Below are 26,510 nucleotides of genomic sequence, written 5' to 3' on the forward strand. Positions count from 1 at the left end.
AAGTGGAGTGTATCGGGTGCCTGCGCGGCAAGAAGAGGCCACGCTAGTGCGCGCGGCATCGGCCCGAAGAAAAGAAGACTGCAGCGCGGCTCGGAGGAAAATGAAGAGCTTCATCCGCGGCCGATGGGACTCCGCCTCCGCGAGGGCTGAAAATGAAGAGGTTAGCGTTGGGAGGAGGCTGCTGCTGCCGCGAGTTCCCGGGGTGGGGGGGGGGGAGAGAGAGTGAATGAGCGAGCTGTGTTTGCTCGCTTATTCACTCTCTCTCTCCCCCACCCCGGGAACTCGCGGCAGCAGCAGCCTCCTCCCAACGCTAACCTCTTCATTTTCAGCCCTCGCGGAGGCGGAGTCCCATCGGCCACGGTTGAAGCTCTTCATTTTCCTCCGAGCCGCGCTGCAGTCTTCTTTTCTTCGGGCCGATGCCCAGCGCACTAGCGTGGCCTCTTCTTGCCGCGCAGGCACCCGATACACTCCACTTCCTCTTCCGGGCCGCGGGGGGGGGGGGGGCTCTGTGTGTGTGTGTGTATGAGAGATTGCATGTATGTGAATGATTGAGAGCCTGTACATGTGAAAGAGAGTATGTCTGTGATTGAGAGCCTGCCTGTGAGAGAGAGAGAGCATGAATGTAAGTTTACCATTGGGAACCTGTATGTGTAAGTTTGTGATTGAAAACCTGTTTGTGTGAATGAGTATGTGTGTATGATTGAGATCCTTTGTGTGTGAGAGAAATCATGTGTATGTATGATTAAGAGCCTGTGTGTATAAGTAAGAGAGAGATCATGTGTGCCTGTGTGTGACTGAGAGCTGGTTTAGGTGATGGAGCATGTGAGTATGTGATTGAGAGCCTGTGTTTAAATGAGAGAGAGAGACCATGTGTGTCTGTGTGTGATTGAGAGCTGATTTAGGTGAGGGAGCATGTGAGTATGTGATTGAGAGCCTGTGTGTAAATGAGAGAAAGAGAGGTCATGTTTGTAAGCATGTGAATGAGAGTCTGTGTGTGAGAGAAAAAGACAGCATGTATTTATGTGATTGAAAGCCTGTGTGTGTGTGTAAGCGTGAAAAGATAGACAGCATGTGTGTAAATGTGTAATTAAGAGCCTATATAAGTGAGAGAGAAAAAACATGTGTATATGTGAGTACTGAGAGCATGTGTGTATAGGTGTGTCATTGAGAGCCAGTGTGAGAGAGAGCGCTGGTATGTGACTGAGAGAGGAGAAAGTTCCAAGCAAACCACCCCACCTCCTGCTAATTCAGAACAATCTCAGGACACCTGGATATCAAACATTCCCAGGTATGCAGAGCAAAAAAAATTTTGTATCCTTATTATTTTTCATTACTGGGTCTTTGTGTCTGCTATTTTGAAATATTTTATTGGTATCTGGAAATGTTTTATATGAGTTTTTAATTATTGGATATTCCACTCATCAGCTGTTTGTTAGTACAGTTATTCCACTCATCAGCTGTTTGTTAGTACAGATATTCCACTCATCAGCTTTTTGTTAGTACAGTTTTACTGCTGATGATTTTATATTTGATTTGTTATATAAGGATGGGTGATGTTTCTTTTTTCCTTTGTTACACTGCATACAGAGACTCTGGCTTGTTGCAGTTTCCAATTCATTTTTTTCTGCATGCTTCTTGTTATGCGTTTTGGTCTCTTTATTCTATGTTAGGTGAGGGCAGCACGTGATTCAGGTGAGGGTTTCTGCTGGCGTGTAGTTTCTGTGTAGGACTCTATAGCAGCCTGACTTGGTCCGTTTTCCTAATAGGAGATGTATTGGTGTCTTAAGGCCTGGTGTAATATTTTCAGAGACTTATTGTACTTTAAAAGTGTGATCTTACATAAAATGCACACATTTACTTGTATTTAGTTTTAAACATATTGTATGGCTCTCATGGAATTACATTTTAAAATATGTGGCGTTTATGGCTCTCTCAGCCAAAAAGGTTCCTGACCCCTGCCCTACAGGAATCCTATAAGGACTTATTATCTCTAAAAACACAGGTTCATTTGGTTTTTTTCATTATGTGCTGCTACTTAGCTTTTTTATTTTTTTTTTAATGTTTTTCTATGTCATTTAAATTTTGTGTAAGCTTCTATAAATATTTATAATTCCATATTTTTGTGATCTAGCACTGAGTTTCCTCGTTTCCTATTTATGTGTGTGTGTATGTAAAATCTATCTATCTAAATAACAATTTGCAATTTGTATTGGCCCGGAATCCTAACACATACCTATTAAATCGCTAGCCCGAGTGTTTAAAATTTTCGTTTTCATTACAACTTGTATTGTGTTTCATATTTACATATAATACAAATATGTGTCAGAAATCATGTGGTATAAAAACTTGGCAGTGAACCTCCAAATGGAAGTGCTCGCAAATAAAGGAAATTAGCACGTGCAATAATAGGAGAGAGCCTCCCCTCTTACTACTTAATAGATCCAAAATCACTTTAAAATCTCTAAAAATAGGAGGGAAAATGGCTAATGCATAGTCCTATGAGCCCTCTCCTCTGTAATCATGAAGGAGTAGCCTAGTGAGTCCGTCAAGCTAGGTTGAGAGAACATTGTACAAATCTCATCGTTATGTGAGTTTCCACACTCGGAAAGACATCAAATCTTCACAAGAGTGCACTGTTCTCTTCATACGTCTCACTCTGCATGTCAAAGTGGCCCCCTAACCCCTACCCTACTACGTAAACCTCGCCTCATGTTACTAGGTGGGCCTCTTATAGTTGCATAAATAGCTAACCTCTACAAGATAGACTCTGTCTCCCTCTCTCCCTCCTCTAGTGGTGAAATGAGCACTTTGCAAGTAGGAAAATGGAATTATGCAGGTATTACCGCAAAGTGCGAAAAAGTGAACACGCTTTGCAGTAATACCTATGCGAAGTGCTAAGATAATGCAGATTGCAATAAATAGGCTATTGCTATAAAACACGCCCCTCTTCCTATCGCATGCGATATTTTGATAAATCTAGTCCTTAGATTGTGAGCCCTCTGGGGACAGGGAAATACCTACAGTTCCTGAATGTAATCTGCTTTGAATTGCCGAAAAGTGTAATATAAATGAAGTGGAACTAGTCAGAAAACAAAACACTCAAAACGTTGTTTTCTCTAAAAGCTTTTTTGTGTATTGGAACCCTAAATGTAATATCCAACAAAGAGCCCACATTAAAGCAAAACTGAAATTTAAAAGAAAAATTGTCTCTTCTACTAAATATAAATAGAAAATAAAATAATAAACTCCTTGGCAAAGAATGTTGTTTTTTTTTTGTTTCACCGCTATCTGGGTTTCTCAAAGGAACACATTGCAAACAGTTGTAATTGCAAGTGAAAGAACAACACTTCTGTTAACTCAGTGGCACAAACTGTTTCCATTACCTGGCATTTTGTGAAGAAACACAAGAATCTGCAAAAAAAAAAAAAAAAGTCACTCAGAACTGATATAGCAAACATGCCATACCAAAACAGCACTGACTCCCAGAATTCAAACAGCAACAATCTTATCTATAAAAAGGCAACACTTCTGATATTAAATCAAGCCCTAGAACACCAACACATTTCCTTTTTCTTCCTGCTAAACCAGTCCGAACTAGTGAGATTTCCTGTTCCGCAGCTGTTGGAGACAGAGGACATATCACCTTGATTTTCCCTATGACCCCACTTATAGGTATAGGGGAGTTCCCAATAGTCTCTGTCTTCAGAAGTTGTGGGCAAGAAAGGATTTGGCCAGGCTGAACAACTTTGGCTCCTGGGCAACAGTCTTATGGGGCTGATTTTTCCCCAGTTGAGAGGGCATCTCGGGGAACACCTGGTGGTGTGCATGCTTGTGGAATGATCCCAGTTTTGCTTTGATCTCCCTGAGAGCAAAGGGTTTCACAGGCTGAGTGCCTTAGGGAGCTGGACAGTTTGGGCTAGCATTCTGCCTTGGGGGGATATTTTAATACCTCTCTCCTCCCTCATCCTGTCCTTCACCTCCTTTTTTTGTGTCTACCTCTGCTGTCCAACATAAAGTTTAAAACAAAATAAGAGAGGAAGTCGGCAGCTGAACGGCAGAATTAAGCAGCTCTTCATCAGCCCCTGCAGAGGTGGTGAGTAACAGAGGACTGGGTGGGAAAAGGAGTGAGGCCACAGGGGACCTCCATAGTAGAGTGGTGACGCAGAAAGAAGCCCTGTGATAAGGGGCTGCAGGCGTGTGGCTTATGGCGCTAAACAACTCCCTAGTGTTGCAGGCTCGTTCTGTCCCATGTGTGACCAGGATCCTGAGGCAGGAATCCCCAGGCAGTACAGGCATCTCCCCCCTCACCGAGCATTCAGAACAGACGGGAGGACCATCTGCCCCTCCTTGGATAGAGGGGAAATAGTGCTGATTCAATTCCACCTTTGCCTTAATCTCAAAGCCTCCTCATGTTATGTCAAGTCATGTCAATATATACTGTATATCTCTCATTTGTTCTTATTTATTGCCTCTTCCCCACTAACCCCCCCCCCCCCCCCCCCAAAAAAAAAAAAAAAAAGATGACTCGAAATGGTTTACATCTTAAAATGCAGTATGGCCATTTACCATTTTGGTGGCCCTCTTAAATTTCCTCTGCCTGATCAATGGCAGACATGGCCACTAGAACTGAACACAGTACTAAGGGTGCGGTCTTGCCAGAAATCTGTAGAAAGTTAATATTGCTTCCTCTTTCTAATGCTTTATGTACAAGTTTACTATTGGCTTTCTCAAACTTCTTTGTCACCCTGCCAGGCTCCTTTACAGTCGTCAGAGATGATGCACCCCAGATCTCTTTTCTTGTTTGCTGATCGCTAGTCCTTTATCTACAGAAAGGTGTTTGGTCATTGGATTCCTGTATCCCAAATGCATGATATTACATTTTTTTTTTATTTTTTTTTTATTAAAGTGTAGCTGCTTTATCTTTGAACATTTTTTTTTTCATGTTTTCTAAGGTCATCTTCCAACTTATCTGCCCTCTTTGGCAAATTTTCATATCATCTGCAAATAGGCGCACTTTCCCTTGTAAGCCTCGCCAATGTTATTTATAAAGATATTAAAGAGGACTGAACCTAGCACTCATCCTGGTCACTTTCTCTTTCCTAATGTGAACCCCCCTTTGAGCAACAGGCCTCAGAGAGTGACAGTCAATCAGCTTCTTGCCTGGTTTATATTTTTTGCCACCTCCCGGTTTTGCTAGCTTGCTCACCAGTCTTCTATGTGGTACAGTGTGAGCGGCCTTACTGAAATGTAGATAGCCACATTCACTGCACTCCCCCCCGCTCTGTTACTCGGGTAACTTCATCAAAGAAATCGGTCAAGTTTGTTTGGCAGTAGTTTCCACTTGTGAACTTTTGTTGCTTATCACTATATAACTCACTGTCCTCAAGGTACTGCACTATGCCCATCACTGATATTAAACTTCCAGATCTGTAATTTTCCACTTTGTTCTTGTTTCCACCCTTGCAGAGTAGTACTACTTCTACTCTTCAGTCTCTTTGAACTTCTCCTGTTTCAGGTGATAAATTCAATACAGCTGTAAGGGTTACAGTCAGCACCACAACCTCTACTTCCTGCAGTGATCTGCGATGTAACCCATCACGTCCCATTGCTTGTTTTACTTCCAGTTGTGCCGGTACACTGAATACTGTCTGCACAGTAAATGATAGTGTGTTCCCTCCACAGTTCCTTATGTCTTTGCCTTTTATTCCTTCACCCTCTCCTTGTAGCGTGAATATTCAGCAAAACTACTTTTATAAGCTGTTTTCTTCTGATCCCCCTCGTTACTAATCCCATCCTCCCCTTTAATTCTTACTGTTCCCTAGGGTTGTGCATTTGTTTGAAATGAATGGGGAATCCGAACCGAAAGCTCACTTTCAGTTTGATTCATTTCAAACAAACCAAATGACTTGGCAGCTCTGAAAACCTACAAAATTTGGGATTTTTCATTTTAGCAAATAGGGAGTGCTATTAGCAGATATTGTTCATTGTTTGCTAAAACAAAATCCCTTTTGCAGGCTTTTTGAAGATGAAAGTGGCAAGAGCGATCTCTAGTTGCTCCTGCCTCTTTGGTTTCAGTTTAAAAATAGGAAAACTTTCAGGGCCGGCCAGTGCCAAATTGTTCTATGGCTATAAAGCAGTAGAGCCATGAAACAACTTGGTGCTGGATGTCCTTGGTACTGCTGCCAGTTTTTTAACCAGAACCAGTGGAGCAGGAGTGACTGGGGGTCGCTCCTGCCCCTCTCATCCTTGGAGAGCCCACGGATGAGGTAAGGGGCCTGGGGGAGGGAAGCATTTTCGTTTTTAAATTTTGAGTCTTTAAAATTGTTATTAATGTGTTACAGTTCAGCAAACAAACTGAAATAAGCATTTAACCAACTGGTTCTTGAACACTCCCCTCCCGAAACGAAAAATATGAAATTAAGATTTTTCTCTTGCACATTCCTACAATTCCTCTTTTGGTCTTCTTCTTTTCACGTATATATCTAAAGAGGGTTTATCCTCTGTCTTATTGATTGGGCAATATATTCCTTCATCTCTCTAATTGCCCTTCTTGCTTGCCTTTTGTTTCTCTTGTAATATTTTCTGTCCTCCTCCTGTTTCTGTTCTATTTCTTGAATGCTGTTTGTTGCTCGTTTTCTTCTACTATTTTATTAAATCATAGGGGTCTCTATGTCATTCTCTTCCCCTTACTAACCTATCTGATGCAATGATTTGTTGTATTTCAGTGTTCCTTTCTGTTGCTGTCTATAGTTCCTTTCTACCTTCTTGGAATCGCTATTCCTAAAGAAGCTTTCTTAACCTCATCATTAATTTTCTTAAAGTCAGCCACTGGAAGTCTAGGACCTATTATGTCCTTTGAAAATTAACAATTAATACTTGCTGTTGAGAGAACCTATCGCTTGTAATGTTAATTTACTTGTTGGTTGAGATCATGGAATATCAATAGAGCTGTTATGTGAAAGTATTCATTATGGTTCCCTAAATACAATAATAACCAGTGTATGTCATTTAGCACTTTTTTTACGCACAGATTTCTCATGTTATTTATAAACCAATTACTTCAGAAATCTCTGAAAGGAATGGAAACTGAAACAAATTGGCCATTTTTTGTGTACTGCTAATGTCTACTACAAAAAAAAACCAGCCAATAAAATAAAAATCTGATTCAAAATATGCAGGAGTATCAGAGATTTATTCATACAAAGAGCCAAATTAGCCTTTTCCAATGAATAAACTTTTAATATGGGGTTACATACAAATTACGTAAAGGATTTTTTGTTGTACATTTTATTTAGCTTTCTTGTACCAAAACAATTGTGTGATTCAAGAAATAGATCAACTATTGGGGATCTGATGGATACTTGCGACCCAAACTGACCACTGTTGGAGACAGAATGCTGGGCTCAATGGACCTTGATCTGACCCAGCAGGGTCAACTTCAAGGGAGATAAAAGTGAATTGTCCAAGCTCATAGAGATCGTAGTAGAGGGGAATCTTGAACTCACTCATGTCCTCTGACTGCTTCTAACTTGTTCTGTACCATAACCATGAGGCCAGATTGGAACTGGATCCATAAACAAAGAAATACAGAAACAGGAAAATGCAAGGATTCTGCATGGAGACCTGACTGAATCTGAGGAGAATGAAGAATGTTATGATAGTAGAACCCTGGTAGAGCTTTTTCTGATGCAGTGGACATTTTCTGAAGTCTTCTTTTTTTGTGCTTTGTACAATGCATCTACGAACAAAGACAGTACTGTGAAGATTAGATTTTGGCCAAAATAGATTCCAACTCACACATTCCACTGTATTTTATGTAGCAAAAAATCAGAGAGCACTGAATAAAGACTAACAATATGTGAGCTTTGTTTACACATCTCATTACGTGCATGGCTGCATAGTGATGTCAGCGAGCATTGTTGAAGGGGCCTTGCCATTGGCTAATGACTCCGTATCATACATGGGCCAAATGTCGCAAATACTAATTGTTTTTCTTGTAGAAGTGAGAGAAACTCAGCAACAAAAAATGTGTGATGCTTTGAGAGGAATTTTTCAAAGGACATTTTTCTGTAGGTAAATACTTATGTTCAAAAGGCTTTTTTCTATAAGAAAATATCTCTGCACCCCCCCCCCCCTCCAAAGCAGGGAAAAAGGGATAGGGCTGGGCTGTTGCTGTGGTCTTCCAGGCAAAGTATGCATGAGATGTTTATTATTCCCGGCGGGAAGTTTGCAACTACAAACTCTTCAAGCACTTAAGTACCCATGGGTCCTGCCGAGGAAAATAATTTTTAAAGCGATACTCCCCGTTGCTGGGGTCTATAACATAATTCCATTGCACGAAACAAAACTGTGGCTGGTCTGATTGCTCAGTGGCAGTGCTGCGCACCAGGATAGAGAGGGACCGAGATTTGATTCCCAGCTCAGGGCATGCTGTGGAGGCAGGATTCGCAGCCTTTGAGATGGAGAGAGAATCGTAGTCCTTGTGCAATGATGACACCCAGTATCCGGATTTACAGGCCCATGACTGTGGGATTCCAGAAGGAGCCATGGTGCATGGCCCTCGGCTGACTGGAAAATGGGATAAAATTCCCAGGTAGTTAACGAACAAAGGCATCAGCTACCAATTTCCAGTTCAGCTGGAAGCCCAAAGGAGCAGGAGGCAATTGTTTGGATGAAAGACAAAAAACAGAAATGGTGCTTATTCTCTGTGACCGAGAGCTTCTGTGCCGAGTTGAAATAAATGCTATTGTGAATTGCATGCATTGCTTTAAGGAAGAAGACGTGAGGGTAGATGAGATTTTGCATACCGAACACACGGTGTACACTTGCAGCTATGTAATGTTAGTCTCTTTATGTGTTGATTTATCTATTTGGTGGTTTCCTCACCGTCTCTTCAATTTATGTTTTCCCCAGAGGCCCCGGCTGGTGACGGGGACAACGTTCCACTCTTTCTTGGAGAAGTATTGCCCCATTGTGACAGAGAAGTTCTATCCTACACCTTGGTGTTTTGGGGGACGGCTCCAGACTGTCTTTAGGGTTATCCTGAAATCCAAGCCTCAGGTTTCATACAGAAAGTAAGTACTATGAGCGTATGCCTCAGAAGTCACTGGAAGAGTGGGGAGAATGAGAGGATGAAGAGGATATTGTGCCTAGTGTCATGGTTTATCTGTTCTTGGAGTGGAGAAAAATGGAACCAATTTTAGCAACTCCAGATGTGAAAATAATCATTGTACACCATACGTGTCATTCTGACTCTCCGAACTTGATTTATTGGATCTTTACTTCAATGTTTCCTAAAAAAAAAAGCTGCGTAGCTCTTCTTGATCATTGAATTTTGATTTTCATCTTCAGTATGGAGAAGGCAACCCTGCTGTTATCATGTGCTTGTGCATACGCACTAATAGTGCCCACATCTGGATTTTCCACTAGGCCTGTGCCTAAGGTGTCACAGTTTTGAGTGCGACAAAGTTCCTGCCCCATGCACCTCTAATCTTGCTACTCCTCCTCCTCCCACCATTCCCAATCCAATTCCTGCCTGGGACTGCAATCCTTTCCTATCTGCTGCTCCTCTGCAGACCTCAGGGCTCTGGCTGCACTGTTATAAAAAGGAAGTGAGCACAGGAACACAGTCAGGCTGGGCCTCTAGGCTTTGAGCAGGGACGTGAGGGCACAGCCCGACCTGACTCTGTCCCTGTAACAGCAGAACTGGAGCTGGAGCTAGAACCTTGAGGTCTGCAGAGGGGTAGGGATGGGAATTCTAGTCCTCGAGCAGAGGAATCGGCCTTTCACTTGGAGAGGGGTTGGGAGAGGCAATCAGATTGGACGTCTGGGACATCAGAAGTCCATCTGTGTATGGGTTGGAAATCGGAAGTCGATTAAGGGGCTGGAAGGGAGTTGGAAGTTGGGGGGGGGGGAGTTGCTTAGGGGCAGCAAAGGCTAAAATCCATCCCTGGAGCTTTCTGCTACCCCACATTATATGATATATACATGGCACCAATTTGAGCACTGAAACTAGAGGGTCTGATTGCAATTAAATAAGCTTTAAAGCAAGCTCAGGCCCACTAATACAAAGGTCAGATTTGAAGAGATTCACCGATGCCATTTATTTCCAGAGTGCCACTGTATTCTGAGAATATCCTCCGCTTCCTGCCCCATTAAATGCAGATAAAACCATTTTATTTGTTGAGTTCCCCAGAGCACTGTTTTACATAGAATATACAGGTACACTTTTATTCTAAAGAAGCAGGTAAAGCATCGATACCTAGAAGCGATACCTGGAGAAGCTTCTGTTGGGTGCTGTCACTGAATGGGTTATGACTGAGCTCTTAAATGAAGTCCCTTCTTCACTCAGTCTACTATTCCTCCTCTTTTTTTTTCCCCTGTCTGTATTACCATCTATTATAGTAGATGTAAATCATTTAGGGAAACAGTCCAAAAGATGTTACAATAAACAACATTTTGTTAATGCTTGTTTATTTAAAAAGAACACCATGAAGTCAGTATTCAAAGGGACAAAGAGTTTGTCTTGCTAGCTTTTGGAGTTAGCTGGACAAAATCCAGGATTTGAGTATTTCTCCTCACTTCCTGGATAAATTTTGTGGGGGCAACTTTTTTTCCCCCCCACACAGAATTTATCCAGATAAAGACATGGCACTGGAAACATTTCTGGGGTGCAGGATACTGGGCTTGATGGACCCTTGGTCTGATCCAGTACGATAAAACTAACTGACCAGGCTAGAGACCTTGGAATAGTGAGGTTATCAAATTTGCGGATGATACAAAATTATTCAGAGTAGTTACATCACAAGCGGATTGTGATACATTACAGGAGGACCTTGCAAGACTGGAAGATCGGGCATCCAAATGGCAGATGAAATTTAATGTGGACAAGTGCAAGGTGTTGCATATAGGGAAAAATACCCCTTGCTGTAGTTACACGATGTTAGGTTCCATATTAGGAGCTACCACCCAGGAAAAAGATCTAGGAATCATAGTGGATAATACTTTAAAATCATTGGCTCAGTGTGCTACAGCAGTCAAAAAAGCAAACAGAATGTTAGGAATTATTAGGAAGGGAATGATTAATAAAATGGAAAATGTCAAAATGCCTCTATATCTCTCCATGGTGAGACTGCACTTGGAATACTGTGTACAATTCTGGTCACCGCATCTCAAAAAAGATATAGTTGCGTTGGAGAAGGTACAGAGAAGGGCAACCAAAATGATAAAGGGGATGAACAGTTCCCCTATGAGGAAAGGCTGAAGAGCTGTTCAGCTTGGAGAAGAGACGGCTAAGGGGGGATATGATAGAGGTCTTGAACGAGTAAATGTGAATCGGTTATTTACACTTTCGAATAATAGAAGGACTAGGGGGCATTCCATGAAGTTAGCAAGTAGCACATTTAAGACTAATCATAGAAAATTCTTTTTCACTCAACGCACAATAAAGCTCTGGAATTTCTTGCCAGAGGATGTGGTTGGTGCAGTTAGTGTAGCTGGGTTCAAAAAAGGTTTGGATAAGTTCTTGGAGAAGAAGTCCATTAACGGCTATTAATCAAGTTTACTTAGGGAATAGCCACTGCTATTAATTGCATCAGTAGCATGGGATCTTCTTAGTGTTTGGGTAATTGCCAGGTTCTTGTGGCCTGGTTTGGCATCTGTTGGAAACAGGATGCTGGGCTTGATGGACCCTTGGTCTGACCCAGCATGGCAATTTCTTGTGTTCTTATTGATACAGAACGCCACCTCAAAAAAAATATCACAGCAAAAATTAGAGAAGGTTATGGTAAACTAATGATATTCAGATGGCTTAAAATGGCTTACTTTTAACAGAAGAAGATTTTAGAACAGTTTTTTACAACTTTTAATTTTCTCAAGCATCGACTATTGTAACTCACTGCTTTTAGGCTTACTTGATTCAACTATACGTCCTTTACAAATTTTACAAAATACTGTGGCTAGGATTTTAACAGGGACAAAAAGGAGCAATCACATTACACCCGTGCTACAAAATCTTCATTGGTTACCTGTTAGATATCAAATTCAGTATAAAGTATTATGCATCTTACTTAAAATAATTTATGGAGAACAAACAGAGTGGCTAAACATGGCGATCAGACTACACCAACCCCAGAGAAACTTGAGATCAGCCAATACAGGAATACTTACAATACCCTCTGTTAAATCAGCACACCTATTTATTTATTTTTATTTATTTAAAAGCTTTCATATACCAGTATTCATAGATACATCATATCGGTTTACAAGGAACTTAACGCAATACATGGAACAGGGTGCATGGTAATTTGGAGGAAGAGATGTCAACGGAACATGATAATTATAGATTTTATACTATGAAAGTACACTAATACAATGAAACAATAGAGGTCATAGGGAAAAAAACAGAATAAGGTAAATGTAATAATTAACATAAGACAATAGAAAAAGTATTATATGGTACAAAGATCAAATATATTAGAGCACGTTTCAAGGAGAAGGTTGTGGCATGACATAAGTTAATTGGGAGAAGGGTGGGGCTATAGAGTCTTTTCAGAGGGGGATTTTGAGGGGTTTTCATACCGGAGGTAGGTTTCGAATAAGAGCTAATGCCAAGTAAGAGAAAGAAGTATCTCCCTCGCTGGCCCAAAACTTTGGAATGTTATGCCTGTTGAGTTAAGAACCCAAGCTGAATGAAAATCATTTAAAAAGAACCTGAAAACATGGCTTTTTGGCATTGCATTTGGGGGAAATGAGTAACTGTTGTTATCTTAAACTATTCTTTTTATAGCATTTTATCCTATTTTCTATCTCTATTTTATTTTATACATTGTACGTAACATGAGGCAGTTAATGTTTTAACATCTGAGAGAGAGAAATGATAACATTTATGGCACGGTACGAACATGAGGCACTTTATTTTAACTTTATCTTTTAACATCTGAGGGAGCGAAAACCTTTTTAACATATTTATGAATTATTTTAAATATGTATGTATTTTCTTTTTATCTATCTTATCTAGTGTATTTTTTGTTATTTTGTGATATTTTATGAATGATTGCTCTTTTATTATGATTGTTTATTTTTTATATATGGAAACCATTGTGTTGGCCAGTCTGAATGATGGTATATAAGAGCTTAATAAATAAATAAATGTTCTTATGTTGACTTTGTCTGTGCAGTGCTAATATCAGCACTGCTGGGACATATTTAGCAGGTAAGTCTTGCCTGAAGCATACCAGTCCTAAAGTTACCCAGATAAAGTTATCCAGGTATATTCAGTGGAACACATATCCAGGTGAGTTCCACTGAATATCTGGTTAAAGCTATCTAGATAACTATATCCAGATAACTTACCCACTCACCGGCATACTCGGGTAGGACCGTCATACTACCAAATAAAATTGAAACATATTTCTGGTCTCGTCATTCTACTGTGTGGAACACGCCTTGGTAGATTCTTCCCGAACTGCGTGGAGGTTTCTCTTTTCCAGTTTGATTGCTCTGTGTTTGTGCTTCCAGTGAGCTGCTTAAGACTGCAGACGGGGGACAGATTTCCCTGGACTGGGTAGACAATATGGAAAGCACAAGGTATCCTGAGCCAGCCTCTCGCCCCACGGTGCTGTTATTACCGGGACTGACTGGGAACAGCCAGCAGACGTACATCCTGCACATGGTACGGCAGGCAACCCAGGAGGGCTACAGGTGAGGGGAGCTGGGTTCTGAACATGGTGCTACAGCCATAACAGGAGCCATGTCTGCGTAGAATGACATTTCAGGAAACGTGCTTTCTAGAAGTCTTTCATCTGGGTAACTGAAATCCCATTAGTTTTCATCTTTAATGGAAGATTTAAAACACTTAAGCCAGATTTACTAAGTTTTTCCCACCCCACTCCATAAAGCCAGAATGGGAGAAAAGCCTCAGTAAATCCAAATTTCCAGACAACGTTCAACTTTGTCCCGATGTGGCTCAGAACAAACCCAGGTTAGCAGGCAGTTTACAAATCGAATTATTACTTGATGTTTAGCTGCTGTAAAGTTGCTGCCATCAGTCAGAGCTAGAGCCCCTGAATTTGTGCAGCAGCTCTGGATCAGGTTCTCTGGCAAGACTTAGAAAATTCTGCAGCACGGCTTTTGTGATTCTGTGGTTCATTTGCATATGCCTTTTTTTTTTATGTGCAAGAAAAAAGCTAATTCTTATAAAAAGCCCATCATTTTATAACTTTTCTTATTATAAAATAATTCTCTAAACTCTGTCATTCATTTCTTTCTTTTTCCAGTTCAGCTTTCTCACTTTTTTTTTTGTCATCTTTATTTTGTTCTCAAATTTCCCTGCCTCTTCTTTCTCTCTTCTTACCTTTGTCACCACAATCTTGTTCAGTGTCTCTGTATCTTTTTAGCTCTCTTCTGCCTCTGCTTTCTTATTTTCTCCTTTTCACCTATTTTGAAGATATCTTTTTATTAATATTTCAACAAGAAAACAATAAACAAGAAGCAAAAGAAAAAACACCCCTGAATCGAGTCTTAATAATCCCCCTACCCCGCTATTATAAAGGGCTTCACATAGTCAGAGGCATCCAGAGGCATACGTCTGATTGTAAGTCATTAAAGATCAGGCTATGCACCATATGAAGCAAGGGGTGGATATACATTGACCAAATTTTCACAAACTATTTCTTCGACCAGAAGTTGTCAAACTTGCATATGTATTTTTCAGTAACCATCAGTTGATGTACAGCATTTCTTGGATTGGCCACTGTTGGAAACAGGATGCTGGGCTTGATGGACCCTTGGTCTGACCCAGTATGGCATTTTCTTATGTTCTTATGTTCTTCATTTCATCAAAGGCTATCCGCTAACTTCAGTGTTGTAGAATCAATCTTTGCAATGAGCCAGGCTTTTCGAAGCCCCATTCACTGGTATCTATTCCCCACTCCTAAATGGGACAAGTCATCAAAAAGAATAGCTTCTGGCTGAAATGGTAAGAAGTCCAAAAGAGAACCCAGAAAGCTTTAACGTTGGCACAGGACCAAAACGTATGGCCCAGGGTATCAACATCTTGACCACACTTGACCCATTGATCTGAGGAACATAATTTTGACCAAAATGCCCCCCATTGTGAAAAGTTTAATCTCATTAAGAATTTATAATATATTTCCCTCAGGTTTGCATTTACAGGCAGCTGTTTAATCCTATTAAAACAAAATTGATATTGCTCTAGGATGAAATGTTCCAATTCAAGCAACCTTTTATCAATAAAATGTGCAATTTGACAAGATTTCTCTAATAAGGCCTTATAAAAATAAGAAACATGAATATTTATCAACTTCCCAATAGCCCCAGATTCATGTTATAAGGCAGCAGAATCCAATGAATAAAAATGAGGTACCAGAAGATATGCGTAAAAATGCTTAGTGTTAATATCAAATTTATCTTTGTACGCAGGAAAATTGTAGATATGCTTATTTCATTAAACTAATGAAAAATTGAATACATTCCCTTCTATTCCTAGCTATTAAATATTCCACCATACATGCCAGATAAGAAATCCGAATTGCTTCGCAAAGGAAGCCAGGTAGAAACCCCAGTATACAAACCTAATTTACCACAAAGCCACTTCCACGTTTTCAAAATAGGTTTAAACAAGCCAGAAATTCCATATGGATAAGAAAGTCGGGACAAATATGTATGTAAAAGATAATTCAGAATGTATGGAGCGACTAACCATTCTTCCATTGCCCTTGGGGTATAATATGAAGTAAACAATAACCAATCCCCAAGATGACACATATTAGATGCTATGTTATATAATTTAAAATCTTGAAAAGCCAAGCAGTGATTTAACTAAAATCTTAAGAGCCAAGCAAGCTTTCTTTCCAGATCATAGAAAATCTTTGAGAATAGTTTCCATCATATTCAGTTCCCTACGTAAAAGAAATATAGGTAACATCTGAAACGCAAATAGCCACTTAGGAAATACCATCATATGAAATAAATAAACTCAGCCTGTGAAGAAAATAGAGAATTTAATCTAAGTCTAAAGAAGCTTCTTGGTAGAAGCCAGGAAATTATGTACATTCTATTTCTGCAAAGTGGTTAATTCAACTGGCAAAAGAATACCCATATATTTGAGGGATTCGTCAGCCTATTTTAAAGGAAAATCAGTGCCCTACAAAGTTCTCACTGATTGAAATAAAGGCAGAGCTCATATTTATCCATATTTATTTTTAAACCTGCAACCCTGCCATAAGTGGAAAATTCCTATAACAACACTTGAAGAGAGTGGACTGGATTGGTGATTATGGACCAAAATTATCATCTGCAAAAGTAGATGACTTAAATTCCACCCCACCGAAAAAGACCCCTGAAATCGGAACATTTTGTTGAATATAGTGCAAGAAGGGTTCCAATGTTAACATAACAGAATCAGTGAGAAAGGGCATCCCTGTCTGGTTCCCCCATTGTAACAAAAAAGTATCGAAAAAGCTCCATTAACTAAAACTGATGCTAAGGGATGATGATAAAGGGATTTAAACACTTTGTACAATAAACCTAGAAAATCCAAAATCTTGAAGAGTTTCAAAAAGGAAAACCCAACCCACCAAATCAAATGCCTTTTCAGCATCGAAACTAATAAGGGACGGTATCTTATGAGAGAGACAAAACTCCATAGTTGCCAGAACCTTTCGCACATTGACCACTGCATTCCTTCATTGAACAAACCCCACCTGATCAGAAGTTATCAAATCAGGCAAAACCACTGGCAACCTATCCACCATTATTTTAGCTACCAACATAATATCAAAAATCAATAAAGAAATTGGTCTATAACACTCTGGGATCATGGAGTCTCTACCTGACTTCAGAAGGACCAAAATAATAGCTTTATTCTCATGAGCTTGAAGGTTTGGGGATTGTATAAGACTCAAACATTTTATCCAGAGAAAGATAAATCTTATTTCCTAAATGCTTAAAAAACTTCACAGACAGCCCATCAGGCCCCTGAGCTTTAGATAACTTATAGGGTCATTTATCAAAATGCTAAAAGGTGTTTTCGAATGCATTAAGCACCTTTAACGCATGCCCCAACACGAGATAGGTATTTATATCTCTATGGGAGGCCCACCTAGTAACTCGAGGTGAGGTTTAGGTATTAGTGTAGGGGTTAGGAGCCACTTTGACATTCAAAGTGAGACGTACGACCAGAACAGTGCTCTCTTGTGAAGATTTGATGACCTTCGGAGAGAGGAAACTGACTCAAAGATGAGATTTGTGCAATGTTCTCTCAACCTAGCTTGATGTTACCCAGGTAGAGAGTCCATCAAGCTAGGTTGAGAGAATATTGCACAAATCTCATCTTTGAGTGAGTTTCCTCTCTCCGAAGGTCATCAATAAAATCTGCATAATCAATAAAATCTGCATAATCTTCCCATTTCTTCAGGAGATGCGTCTTAAAGTTAGGATCGTGGTGTAAATTTATTTATTTATTTATTTATTTTTCTATACCGATGTTCATTGTACATATCACACCGGTTTACAGAGTAGCAGAGGGGTCTATCGATGTAGACTTCCTATTTTGCATTGGAACTTCACGAGCTTATTGAGCTTTGTAATATTATGTATCATTATACATTGTAAAATGAACTTAGTAGCTTTTTACAATGAGATTAGTAACTTTTTACAGTAACTTTTATGTCTTTAGCATAGCATCTTTGTGGCTGTCTAGTTATTGGTCTGTGGAGAGTCATTCTATGAAATAGTGGGGGTGGATAGAGAGCGTTGGAACTCTGTATGCGGTATAATAAGAAAGCTTGTATTGTTGGGGTTGACCGCAATAAGTGATTACGCGGTTCTGTGGGGGGTGTTATGGGAAGGGGTGGGAAGAGGGGGGGTGGGGGATGGTTGTTGGATATGCTTTTTTGAAGAGCCATGTTTTCAGGTTCTTTTTGAATGATTGGAAAGTGGGGTTGAGTCTGAGTTGGGGTGGTAGGCTGTTCCAGAGAGTTGGACCTGCCAAAGTTAGGGTTCGGTTCCTTGTTGAGGTTAGGTGGGCTATTTTTGGTGATGGCGTTGAGATGAGTCCGGTGTTGGTAGAGCGGAGTGCTCTCTGGGTGGTTTGAAAGTGTAGGGCCGGGCTTGGCCAGTCGAATTTTTCGGTGTATGGTGCTTTGTGTATGAGGGTTAGTACTTTGTATTGAATCCTGTGTGGGATGGGCAGTCAATGCAGGTTTTTGAGGATTGGTGTGATGTGTTCAGATCTTTTGGTGTCTGAGAGTGATCTTGCCACTGCATTTTGGAGGAGTTGTAGTGGCCTGAGAGAACTGGATGGGAAGCCCAGAAGTAGTGCGTTACAATAGTCTAGTTTGGAGAATAGTAGTGCTTGGAGAACTGTTCGTAGTCTGGGACGTGGAGAAGTGGTTTGATTTTTTTGAGTATCTGTAGTTTGAAGAATCCATCTTTTATTATTGAGTTGATATGTTTCTTCATGTTGAGTTCGTTGTCTATGATTATGCCGAGATCACTGGCTGAGGAGGTTATTCTGTCATCAGAGGCAGGTGCTGAGTTGTTGTCTTTGAGAGTTGAGATGGTCTTGTTATTAATGTGAAGTATTTTGGTTTTGTTGTGGTTTAGGTTGAGGGACAGTTGAGATAGTGTTTTGTGTTATCTTCGGAAGGAATTTGTCCCAAGTTTTTAGTGTGTTTGTGATAGTTTCTTTTATGAGGAGTAGAATCTGAACATCGTTGGCATATAGGAAGAATGTCAGATTTAATCCGGTTAGGAGTGTGCATAGGGGAAGGATATAGATGTTGAAAAGGGGTGGAGGAGAGGGATGATCCCTGAGGTACACCATGTGTGAGGGGGATTTGTTTGGATTCAGTAGTGTTGTCTGACTTTGTATGATCGGTTTTTGTCAGATATGATTTGAACCATTTAAGTGTGGTGTTGGTTAGGCCAATGTCACTTAGTCTGCTCAGTAGGGTTTCATGATTGACGGTGTCAAAGGCGGCAGAGATGTGTAAATGTGGTGGAAATTGCCAACTAGCACCTTGAGAAACAAGAGCAAAGCCTCTTTCTCCATAGCTTGATTAGAAATCTTGATAGAGCCAGTTTCAACAGAATTAATCTTTGAAAAATGTTTACAGTTGACAAACACATATCCAAACAAAATTGACAGTCATATGCTCTAGAAATATGAGAAAATGTCTTCTTCATCAGGTGTAAAGATCTCCACATGTCAACCAGATCCAAAATCCAACAAAGAAAAAGGATACCTTTTGGTTAGCCATCGCTGCCCATAATGCCTGAGCAGGTGTCCTAGCAAGCTCAGCGTCATGGAGTAAATTTAAATTCCTGCCTACAAACAAAAATCTCTGATAGTAATCAAACAGTAGAGTTTCCAACTTAGTAAAAAAAAAGGAATGAGAGTACACATTGGGTGCATAAACATTACAAAGTATAATTGGTTTCCCCAAAACAATACATTGTGCTAAGACAAACTACCCTTGAGGGTTTTGCACAGTTCTAGAAGCTAAAAAAAGGAAGAGATTTACCTATTAAAATAACCACTCCTGCAGTCTGGGTACCAGAAAAAGCAGAAAATACCTAACCAATCCACTGACATTTGTTTCTCATGTTCCACTGAAGTTAATTTAGTTTCCTGTATCATAGCAATTTAAGCTTTGTGCCTTTGTAACCCTTGCAAAATCTTATACCTTTTGATGATGGATCAGATCCCTGCTACATTCCAGGTAATGCATCGTAATGACTTAGACATCAATTACATCAAAATTAGAAATATTACATTCCAAGAAAATTGTCAGATTTTAGCACTATGGCCTCCCAACGTGGACTATAGCACTGACAGATATATAGTGAGAATAGTAGGATAACCTCTTGTTTACCATATATGATTAACTCAAACCAAATAGCACATAGATATGGACCTCCCTCCCACAAAATAAAACAGCCCTTGGAAAACATAGTAAACAAACCACCCAACAACAGGTATACTTCAACACAAGATGGAGGGCTCTTCTCCCTCCCAGCCACAGAATATTAATAGCTTATGGAGAAGACAAAGAAGATACAAAAATATATGCTGATAACATATGGCACCACCACATGTAAATTGTCAGAGAACCAGCAGCCTGGGCTGGTCTCTGGGGGTAGCCCTCCAGCCAGTTTGAAAGACCTTTTTGGACCACGGGTTTGCATGAACCCCTGTACCATACATGACCAACACAATCCTGGGGCTGACTGTGATCCACAGCCAGGCACGGGCTAGGCGATGACAAGAATCCACTAAAGACCAGAACCAAGACTGCAGCCACTCAAAGCTAAACTGAAGACTGAAGTGGAGCAGAGCTCGAGAAGTGGGACCAAGATCAAGGCTGAAGATTATAGCAGGCTGAAAACAGAGGTCGAAGATGAGGAACCAGGCAAAGACTGAAGACAGGGATCCAGACAAGGACGAGGAGCCAGGCGAAGATCGAAGAAAGGTCCAGGTGGACACTGAAGACCCGGATGGACCGCAGGCTGGAAAAAGTTCTCCAAAGACCAGGAATTGGACTCAGAAACAAGGAACTCTGGAATGTGGAACAAAACTCTGAAATCAAGAGGACTCCAAAGATTGAATCCAGCAAAGACAGACCCAGGACAGACAAGACCACAGGAGATCTGGAATAGATCAAGGACCACAGGATACCAGGAACTGATGATCACAGAAGACCAGACCAAGAGAGCTTGCGAAGGCCCTGATGCAGAGACTGCCCTTTTATATGGCATCAGGAGATGACATCATCAAAGGACACGGCAGGCCCTTTAAGAGAGGCAGAGACTGCGCGGACAACTAGAGGACAACATGAGTGAAGAATGTCGGTAGAGTACAACTGCATGGACGACCTACAGCAACTTCTCATGCTGCAAGAGGTGGCAGCACAGATATAGCGGTGGGGTGAGTAAGGCCTCTCGCAGAACCGTCCTGTGAGTGGCGCAGCTGACATAAATTCTGCACATAGCAGATAGGAAGACCAAAATTATTGAGGTCCTTGACAAAATCACATCCAGAAGGCCAGTGGTCCAAAATCAAATGAAAAAGAAGAAAGACCATTTCCTTTTCACCTGTTCTTTTCTCCTCTCATGTTTCCATCATTTCTCCCTTCCTTCCATCCTTCCCCAATATATCCCTCCTATCCAGTCTTTCCACCTTTGCTCCGCTCATACCTCTATTCCCCACTATCCTCACTCACACACATTCCTTCCCTCCATCTCCCCTACTTGGTCATTGCATACCCTCCTTCTTTTGTCTATCCCTATTCAACCTCTTCCTCCTGCATCCCTTTCCCCATTGTCACACTCCTTTCCCAGATGCTGCCTGTTCTCTGAGGCTCTTGCAAGGCTTGGTTTTGAGTGAGTCTTGTAGTGCTGACACAAACGGGTACTGTCGGCAGCACCTCATAGATTTAAATATGGAGGAAACAAAGAAATGGCTGAGCTTGTGGGAGGAGAGGATGGAATAAAAGAAATGTGATGGCCAGACCTGGGGAAAAGAGTAGAAGAAAAGTGAAAGCCCAGCTTGAAGATGGAGGGAGGGAGAGTACAAGAAAGTGCCAGAGACAAGGAGAGATGAGTAAAAGAAAAGGAATGGCCTAGTGTGGGGAAAGCAGGCAGTGAGTACACAAAACAAAATGGCAGCCCTGTTGTGTAGGTGAGTAAAAAAAGCAGCAGGCAGCCTTGGGGAGGGGGGAGGAACTGTAAGAAAATGAAAACCAAAAAAATGGCCCTCCTTCCAAGAGTTGGTTCTCATGATTCTATGGGAAAGGGCAAACTATATGGAAATTGCCATGGAATTATTAGAAACAAGGGGCTGTGGTCATAGCATAGGTAAGCTTGACATGTGAACCCAAATTCACTTGCTTAAAAAATCTGTGGTGTGAGGCTCCACACTAATCCCAGCTAATTAACTCAGAAAATATGGATTTTGATTTGAATTGCATGACAACCAGCACAGCAAATAAAACTTCCCATTTTAACATGCCTAATGTCACAGTAGATTTGCTCTTTTCTAATGTGAATGATTGTCAACATTTTGCAAGAGCCCTGTATTCCAAAAGAAATACTACCCACATAGTTTGGGTTTCAATCTGTCACTGGAAATAAATGGACATTATGAAGGTAATTTTAAAAGTAGTGACACATGTAAATGTACAAATTGTCGTAGCAATTTTCAAAACTCATTTACCACATTAAGTGCACTTACAAGTGTATAACCTATGGACAATTCAATGGCTTATATTGTAGTACTTTTCAAAAGCCCACTTACACAGGTAAAGTGCATATTCACATGTAAAAACCCAATTTTACGCATGCAGATCCTTTAGAAAATTACTCAAGAGGTGGATTTTAAAAACCGCATGTTGTTCCCGACGCGCGCAAATGGACGTGGCTATTTTATAACATGCGCGCATTGGCACACAGGTTATAAAATAGGATTCCTGCGTGCACATGCGCGCCAGATTTTAATATCCGCATGTGCCGAGCAGGTGGCCTCCTGCATGCGCAGGGAGGGTTGATTTTTTTAAATGACATGCAGTGATGCGAGTATGGATTCCCCTGTTCCCTACCCCTAACCCTATCCTTCCTCCCCTCCCCGATCCCTAAACTAACCCTGCCTATCCCCAATTTTTTTTTATTTTTGTACTCACTGCTCCTCTGGAGCAAAAGTAAATGGCGTGCGCCAGGCGGCTGCCGGCGCGCACTTCCCCAGGACAGCATCTAATGGTGCTGTCCAGGCCCCCCCCCCCCCCCCCCAGCCTGCCGCTTTTCAATCGCCCAGAACCTCTGCATGTACCAGGGGTTACGCACGTGGCTAGGCCCTTTCGAAAATGTGTGCAGGACTCTGCCACGCATGTAACCCTTGGTCTTACCGCTCACAAAGCTTTTAAAATTCAGCTGCAAATTATATTTTAGTTTAATGTGTACTTGTATCCTTGTTGTTATAGGTCCATAGTGTTTAATAACAGAGGGTTTGGAGGAGAAGAGTTATTGGTGAGTACTTAAGTCTGTGCTTGTTGGTACAATAACACTACGCTTGTGCTTGGGAGTTAATTCACAATGAAATGGCTATCCCAGACTAAAATCAGATAAAGAACTCTGCTAAACAGAAAAGAAAAATGGTGTATAGATAAGTGGCACACTGAATTTCGCTATATCTAACAATGAATAACTACCTGCCTCTAAAATAAAATAGTTCGTTTTGAAAATTTGTGCGAAAGTGCTCAGTGACGCACACAAACCAGGGCTGGCCTTGGGGTAGAGAGAGCTGGGCAGTTGTTTGGGTCACCTTAGGCCCCACCAGCATTTCCCACTGGGCTAGGCCAGGTCTCCCTCCATGCCACCCCCACCACAGGCACAGCTGGCAGAAGAGGGAAAAGCCGCTTACTAGTGCATCTTCCTTTGCGGCACTAAACCTGTCCTCACAAAGTTACACCTGCAGTGTGTCAAGGGTGGAACTTGTGCAGGGGAGCAAAGAGAAAAAGTATGCGCATAAGTCTGAACTCCGCAATGCCGGAATGCCTCTGTCAGTGTGTGTAGAAGAACGGGCACAACCGGCTTATGCGCGTCCCTGTAAACAAACTGAGCCCCAGGCTACCTTGATACAGCCATTTCTACGCATGCAGCCAGGTTTTATGTTGCATAAATATCTTATAGTACTTTCTGAACAGCGTGTTCTAACACTCATCCCGATTTATTTGTGCCCATAATTTTGATGCTAAACCATCTCTTTTTAACATATGTAATACATAAAAGGATCATTTGCAAACATTTATTTCAGGTAAACTTTTAAAGGTTTACCTGAACTAAATTAGTTTAGTTTTAAAGATCCTCTTCATTTGGTAATTCCTGGAGGCTTTAACAGTGCCCATCTCTGCCTGTGAGTCAATTCTGTCCTTATTTAACCAAGTTAGGGTGACCTAAGCTGGCTTTTCCACTACACTGGATTTTTTTTTTTCTGGGGCCATCAATTACAATAATAAGCAGATAATTGTTAAACAAGTACACAAGGGCAGGCCTGTAGTGCAGAAAACTGCAAGTTAACTAACTAGCATATTACACTTGCAAGGAAGACTTCACTAATCAAATGAAATTGAAAATTGTGATTACACTGCAAAGAGGGCTCAAATACAGATGGGACTGTAAAACGGTCTGGCAGTATTTACAAATATGTACAAGTTTTATTAGACTATATACATTTCTGCAATGTAACAAACAGCATATTTATCTGCTTGTGGGTATTGGTCTCATACTGTACAACCATGTGTACATGGTTGTACAAACTATAAACCAGCACATTTAGCTTCTTAGGAGTGTTGGCCCCCACAAAATACCATCACATAGAAAAGGAAGAACCTCTGGGGTTTCCTTTGATCCCTCCCTTCTTTTCCCTTCTCACTGTACGCCATGTGAAGAAATGCAACTGGGCTGATGGGTACTGCTGGGAGGAGGAAGAGAGGGTCCGTTGTGTCCAAATTGTTGCTGCTGTATCCTGTACTCTTCTACTGCTCTCCTGACAGATCCACACCCTTCTGGGGGACCAAACTCTGCCTTTCGTCCTGCTGCTGGGGTCTGTGCTCTCCTGGGGAACATGACTCTACCTTTGGATCCACTGCTGGAGTCCGTGCCCTCCTGGTGGACCAGACTCTGCCTCCCGATCAGCTGCTGGGGGTCTATCCTCTCCTAGGAGATCCAGTGCTGCCTCCTGATCAGCTGGTGATTTCCACGCCCTCCTGATGAGTCCCTGGGGTTTGCGTCCTCCTGGGGACTCAGCTTTGCCCCTGCACAGCCAGTGTCTGGAGGCTTTCTTCCTCAATGGGAGGGTTTTCCTTTGCTTGAGAATATAGTAGCTCAACTAGGCTCATGGCTTGCTTATTGTGATTCTGGCTCAGCTAAGCCTATGATCAGTTATTTACTTTTATCCAGTCTGGAGGGACTAAGTCCTCTCAGCCACAAGGCAAGACCCAGGCAGAATTGTGAAACGAGAATAAGTGTAAGTTCTCCTATCCTGCCTGGCCTTTCTCTGCTCTGAAAACCCAGTACCCATGGGTTCTGACCCACTTCCCCCTTGTTGTTCAGGGTGAGGATCTGTTTATTTGAAAAGACTGTTTCCCAGTACATTTCCAGATCAAATCCCTTTCTTAGTAGAGGGGTAGCCTGGTGGTTAGAGCAGTGATCTTGGGCAAGTCACTTTACCCTCCATTACCTCAGGTACAAACTTCGGGCCTGATTCATCAAGGCATTTTCCCATAGACACAGAATGGGAGAAATATCTTAGTGAATCAGGCCCTTAGATTGTTAGCTCTCAGGAGGTAGGGAAATACCTACAGTACCTGAATGTAATCTGCCTAGATGTGCTAAAAAGCGGAATATAAATAAAGAAATAACAACTAAAACTTTAGGATTTTTTCCATTATTTGTGAAGTGATATTTTGCAGTAATGAGGGGGTTGTCATATGTAAATCCTCTGAAACTCCGGCTCATCTCCTCAGTAGGGACTTAAATCAGATTCAGATAATTCTTTGGTATGACCATTTTAATAAACTAATTAATAAAGGAATCACCTTCACAGTAGGGGCCTTTCCCGTCTTGCTCTGACTTTCCTAGGCAGGCGGCTAACATGCATTTTTTTTTTCCTGCTGCGGCTCATTTCAATGGCATTAGGCACTTCCCTCTTCCCGCGAGAGGACTTTTACTTCAGAGCTTAACGGTGGGGGCAGAGCGGTCGGGAGGTTGCAACACGGCACGACATTGACTTCACAGTTGGACCCAGAGGGAGGCGATGGTTTCTTCGTTTCTGGAGGATACGATGGAGAGGTTTTATAAAGAGAGGACATTTTTTTTACCATTGAATTCAAGTCCCCACAGCTGTGATCTTCTGGGGCAGGTGTGCTGCTGAATGCTGGACAGTGGGACTGGTGTCTTGAATAGCAGGTGTGCTAAATGTGAGGCAGTGGATTCCCCAACCAGGAAACTGGCAAAAAGAACCCGGAACGTATGAAAATGAATGCTGCACATTCCTTCATCTGGAAACCTGACTAAACAGATGAAAGGTTCTGCATTGCCCCTGTAAACTCCTCTTATGCAATCTATGGGTATAATTACCAGCAATAATCCCTATGTAAAATCCTCTTATGCAATCCATGGATATAATTACCAGTGATAATTCCAGGGTTAAGAAAACACTAGTACTGGGGTATTGGCAAATCTTATTTAAATCAGTGTTTTCAAAATGAAGACATTTAGTGAAATTTTGCTGGTTGCTCATTGTATATGGGAGAATGCTATCTTAATTTTTATTGGTTAATTTGATTTAAATAAAGGTTTTGTAATTTTATTTTTGGAATGATTTTTGGAATAAGTTTTAACTGTCCAGTCATGATTAATTTTTGAATCCCTGTTCTTATGACTTAGAGGATGAGTGCTTGTCTGAACTGGCTGCTTTTTACTCTAATTTTAAC

General features: G+C 41.2%; 1 protein-coding gene across 1 annotated transcript in view; it reads left to right on the forward strand.

Moving 5' to 3' along the window:
- ABHD1 (abhydrolase domain containing 1) overlaps positions 1–26,510 on the forward strand; it is a 49,572-nt gene that overhangs the window by 6,581 nt on the left and 16,481 nt on the right. The window contains exons 2-4 of the mRNA XM_029596317.1: positions 8,914–9,074; positions 13,519–13,701; positions 22,998–23,043. Coding sequence (XP_029452177.1) covers positions 8,914–9,074; positions 13,519–13,701; positions 22,998–23,043 — 390 coding nt within the window. The remainder of the gene's footprint in view (positions 1–8,913; positions 9,075–13,518; positions 13,702–22,997; positions 23,044–26,510) is intronic.

Source organism: Rhinatrema bivittatum, chromosome 3 (genome assembly GCF_901001135.1).
Source record: "Rhinatrema bivittatum chromosome 3, aRhiBiv1.1, whole genome shotgun sequence".
Lineage (NCBI taxonomy): Eukaryota > Metazoa > Chordata > Amphibia > Gymnophiona > Rhinatrematidae > Rhinatrema > Rhinatrema bivittatum.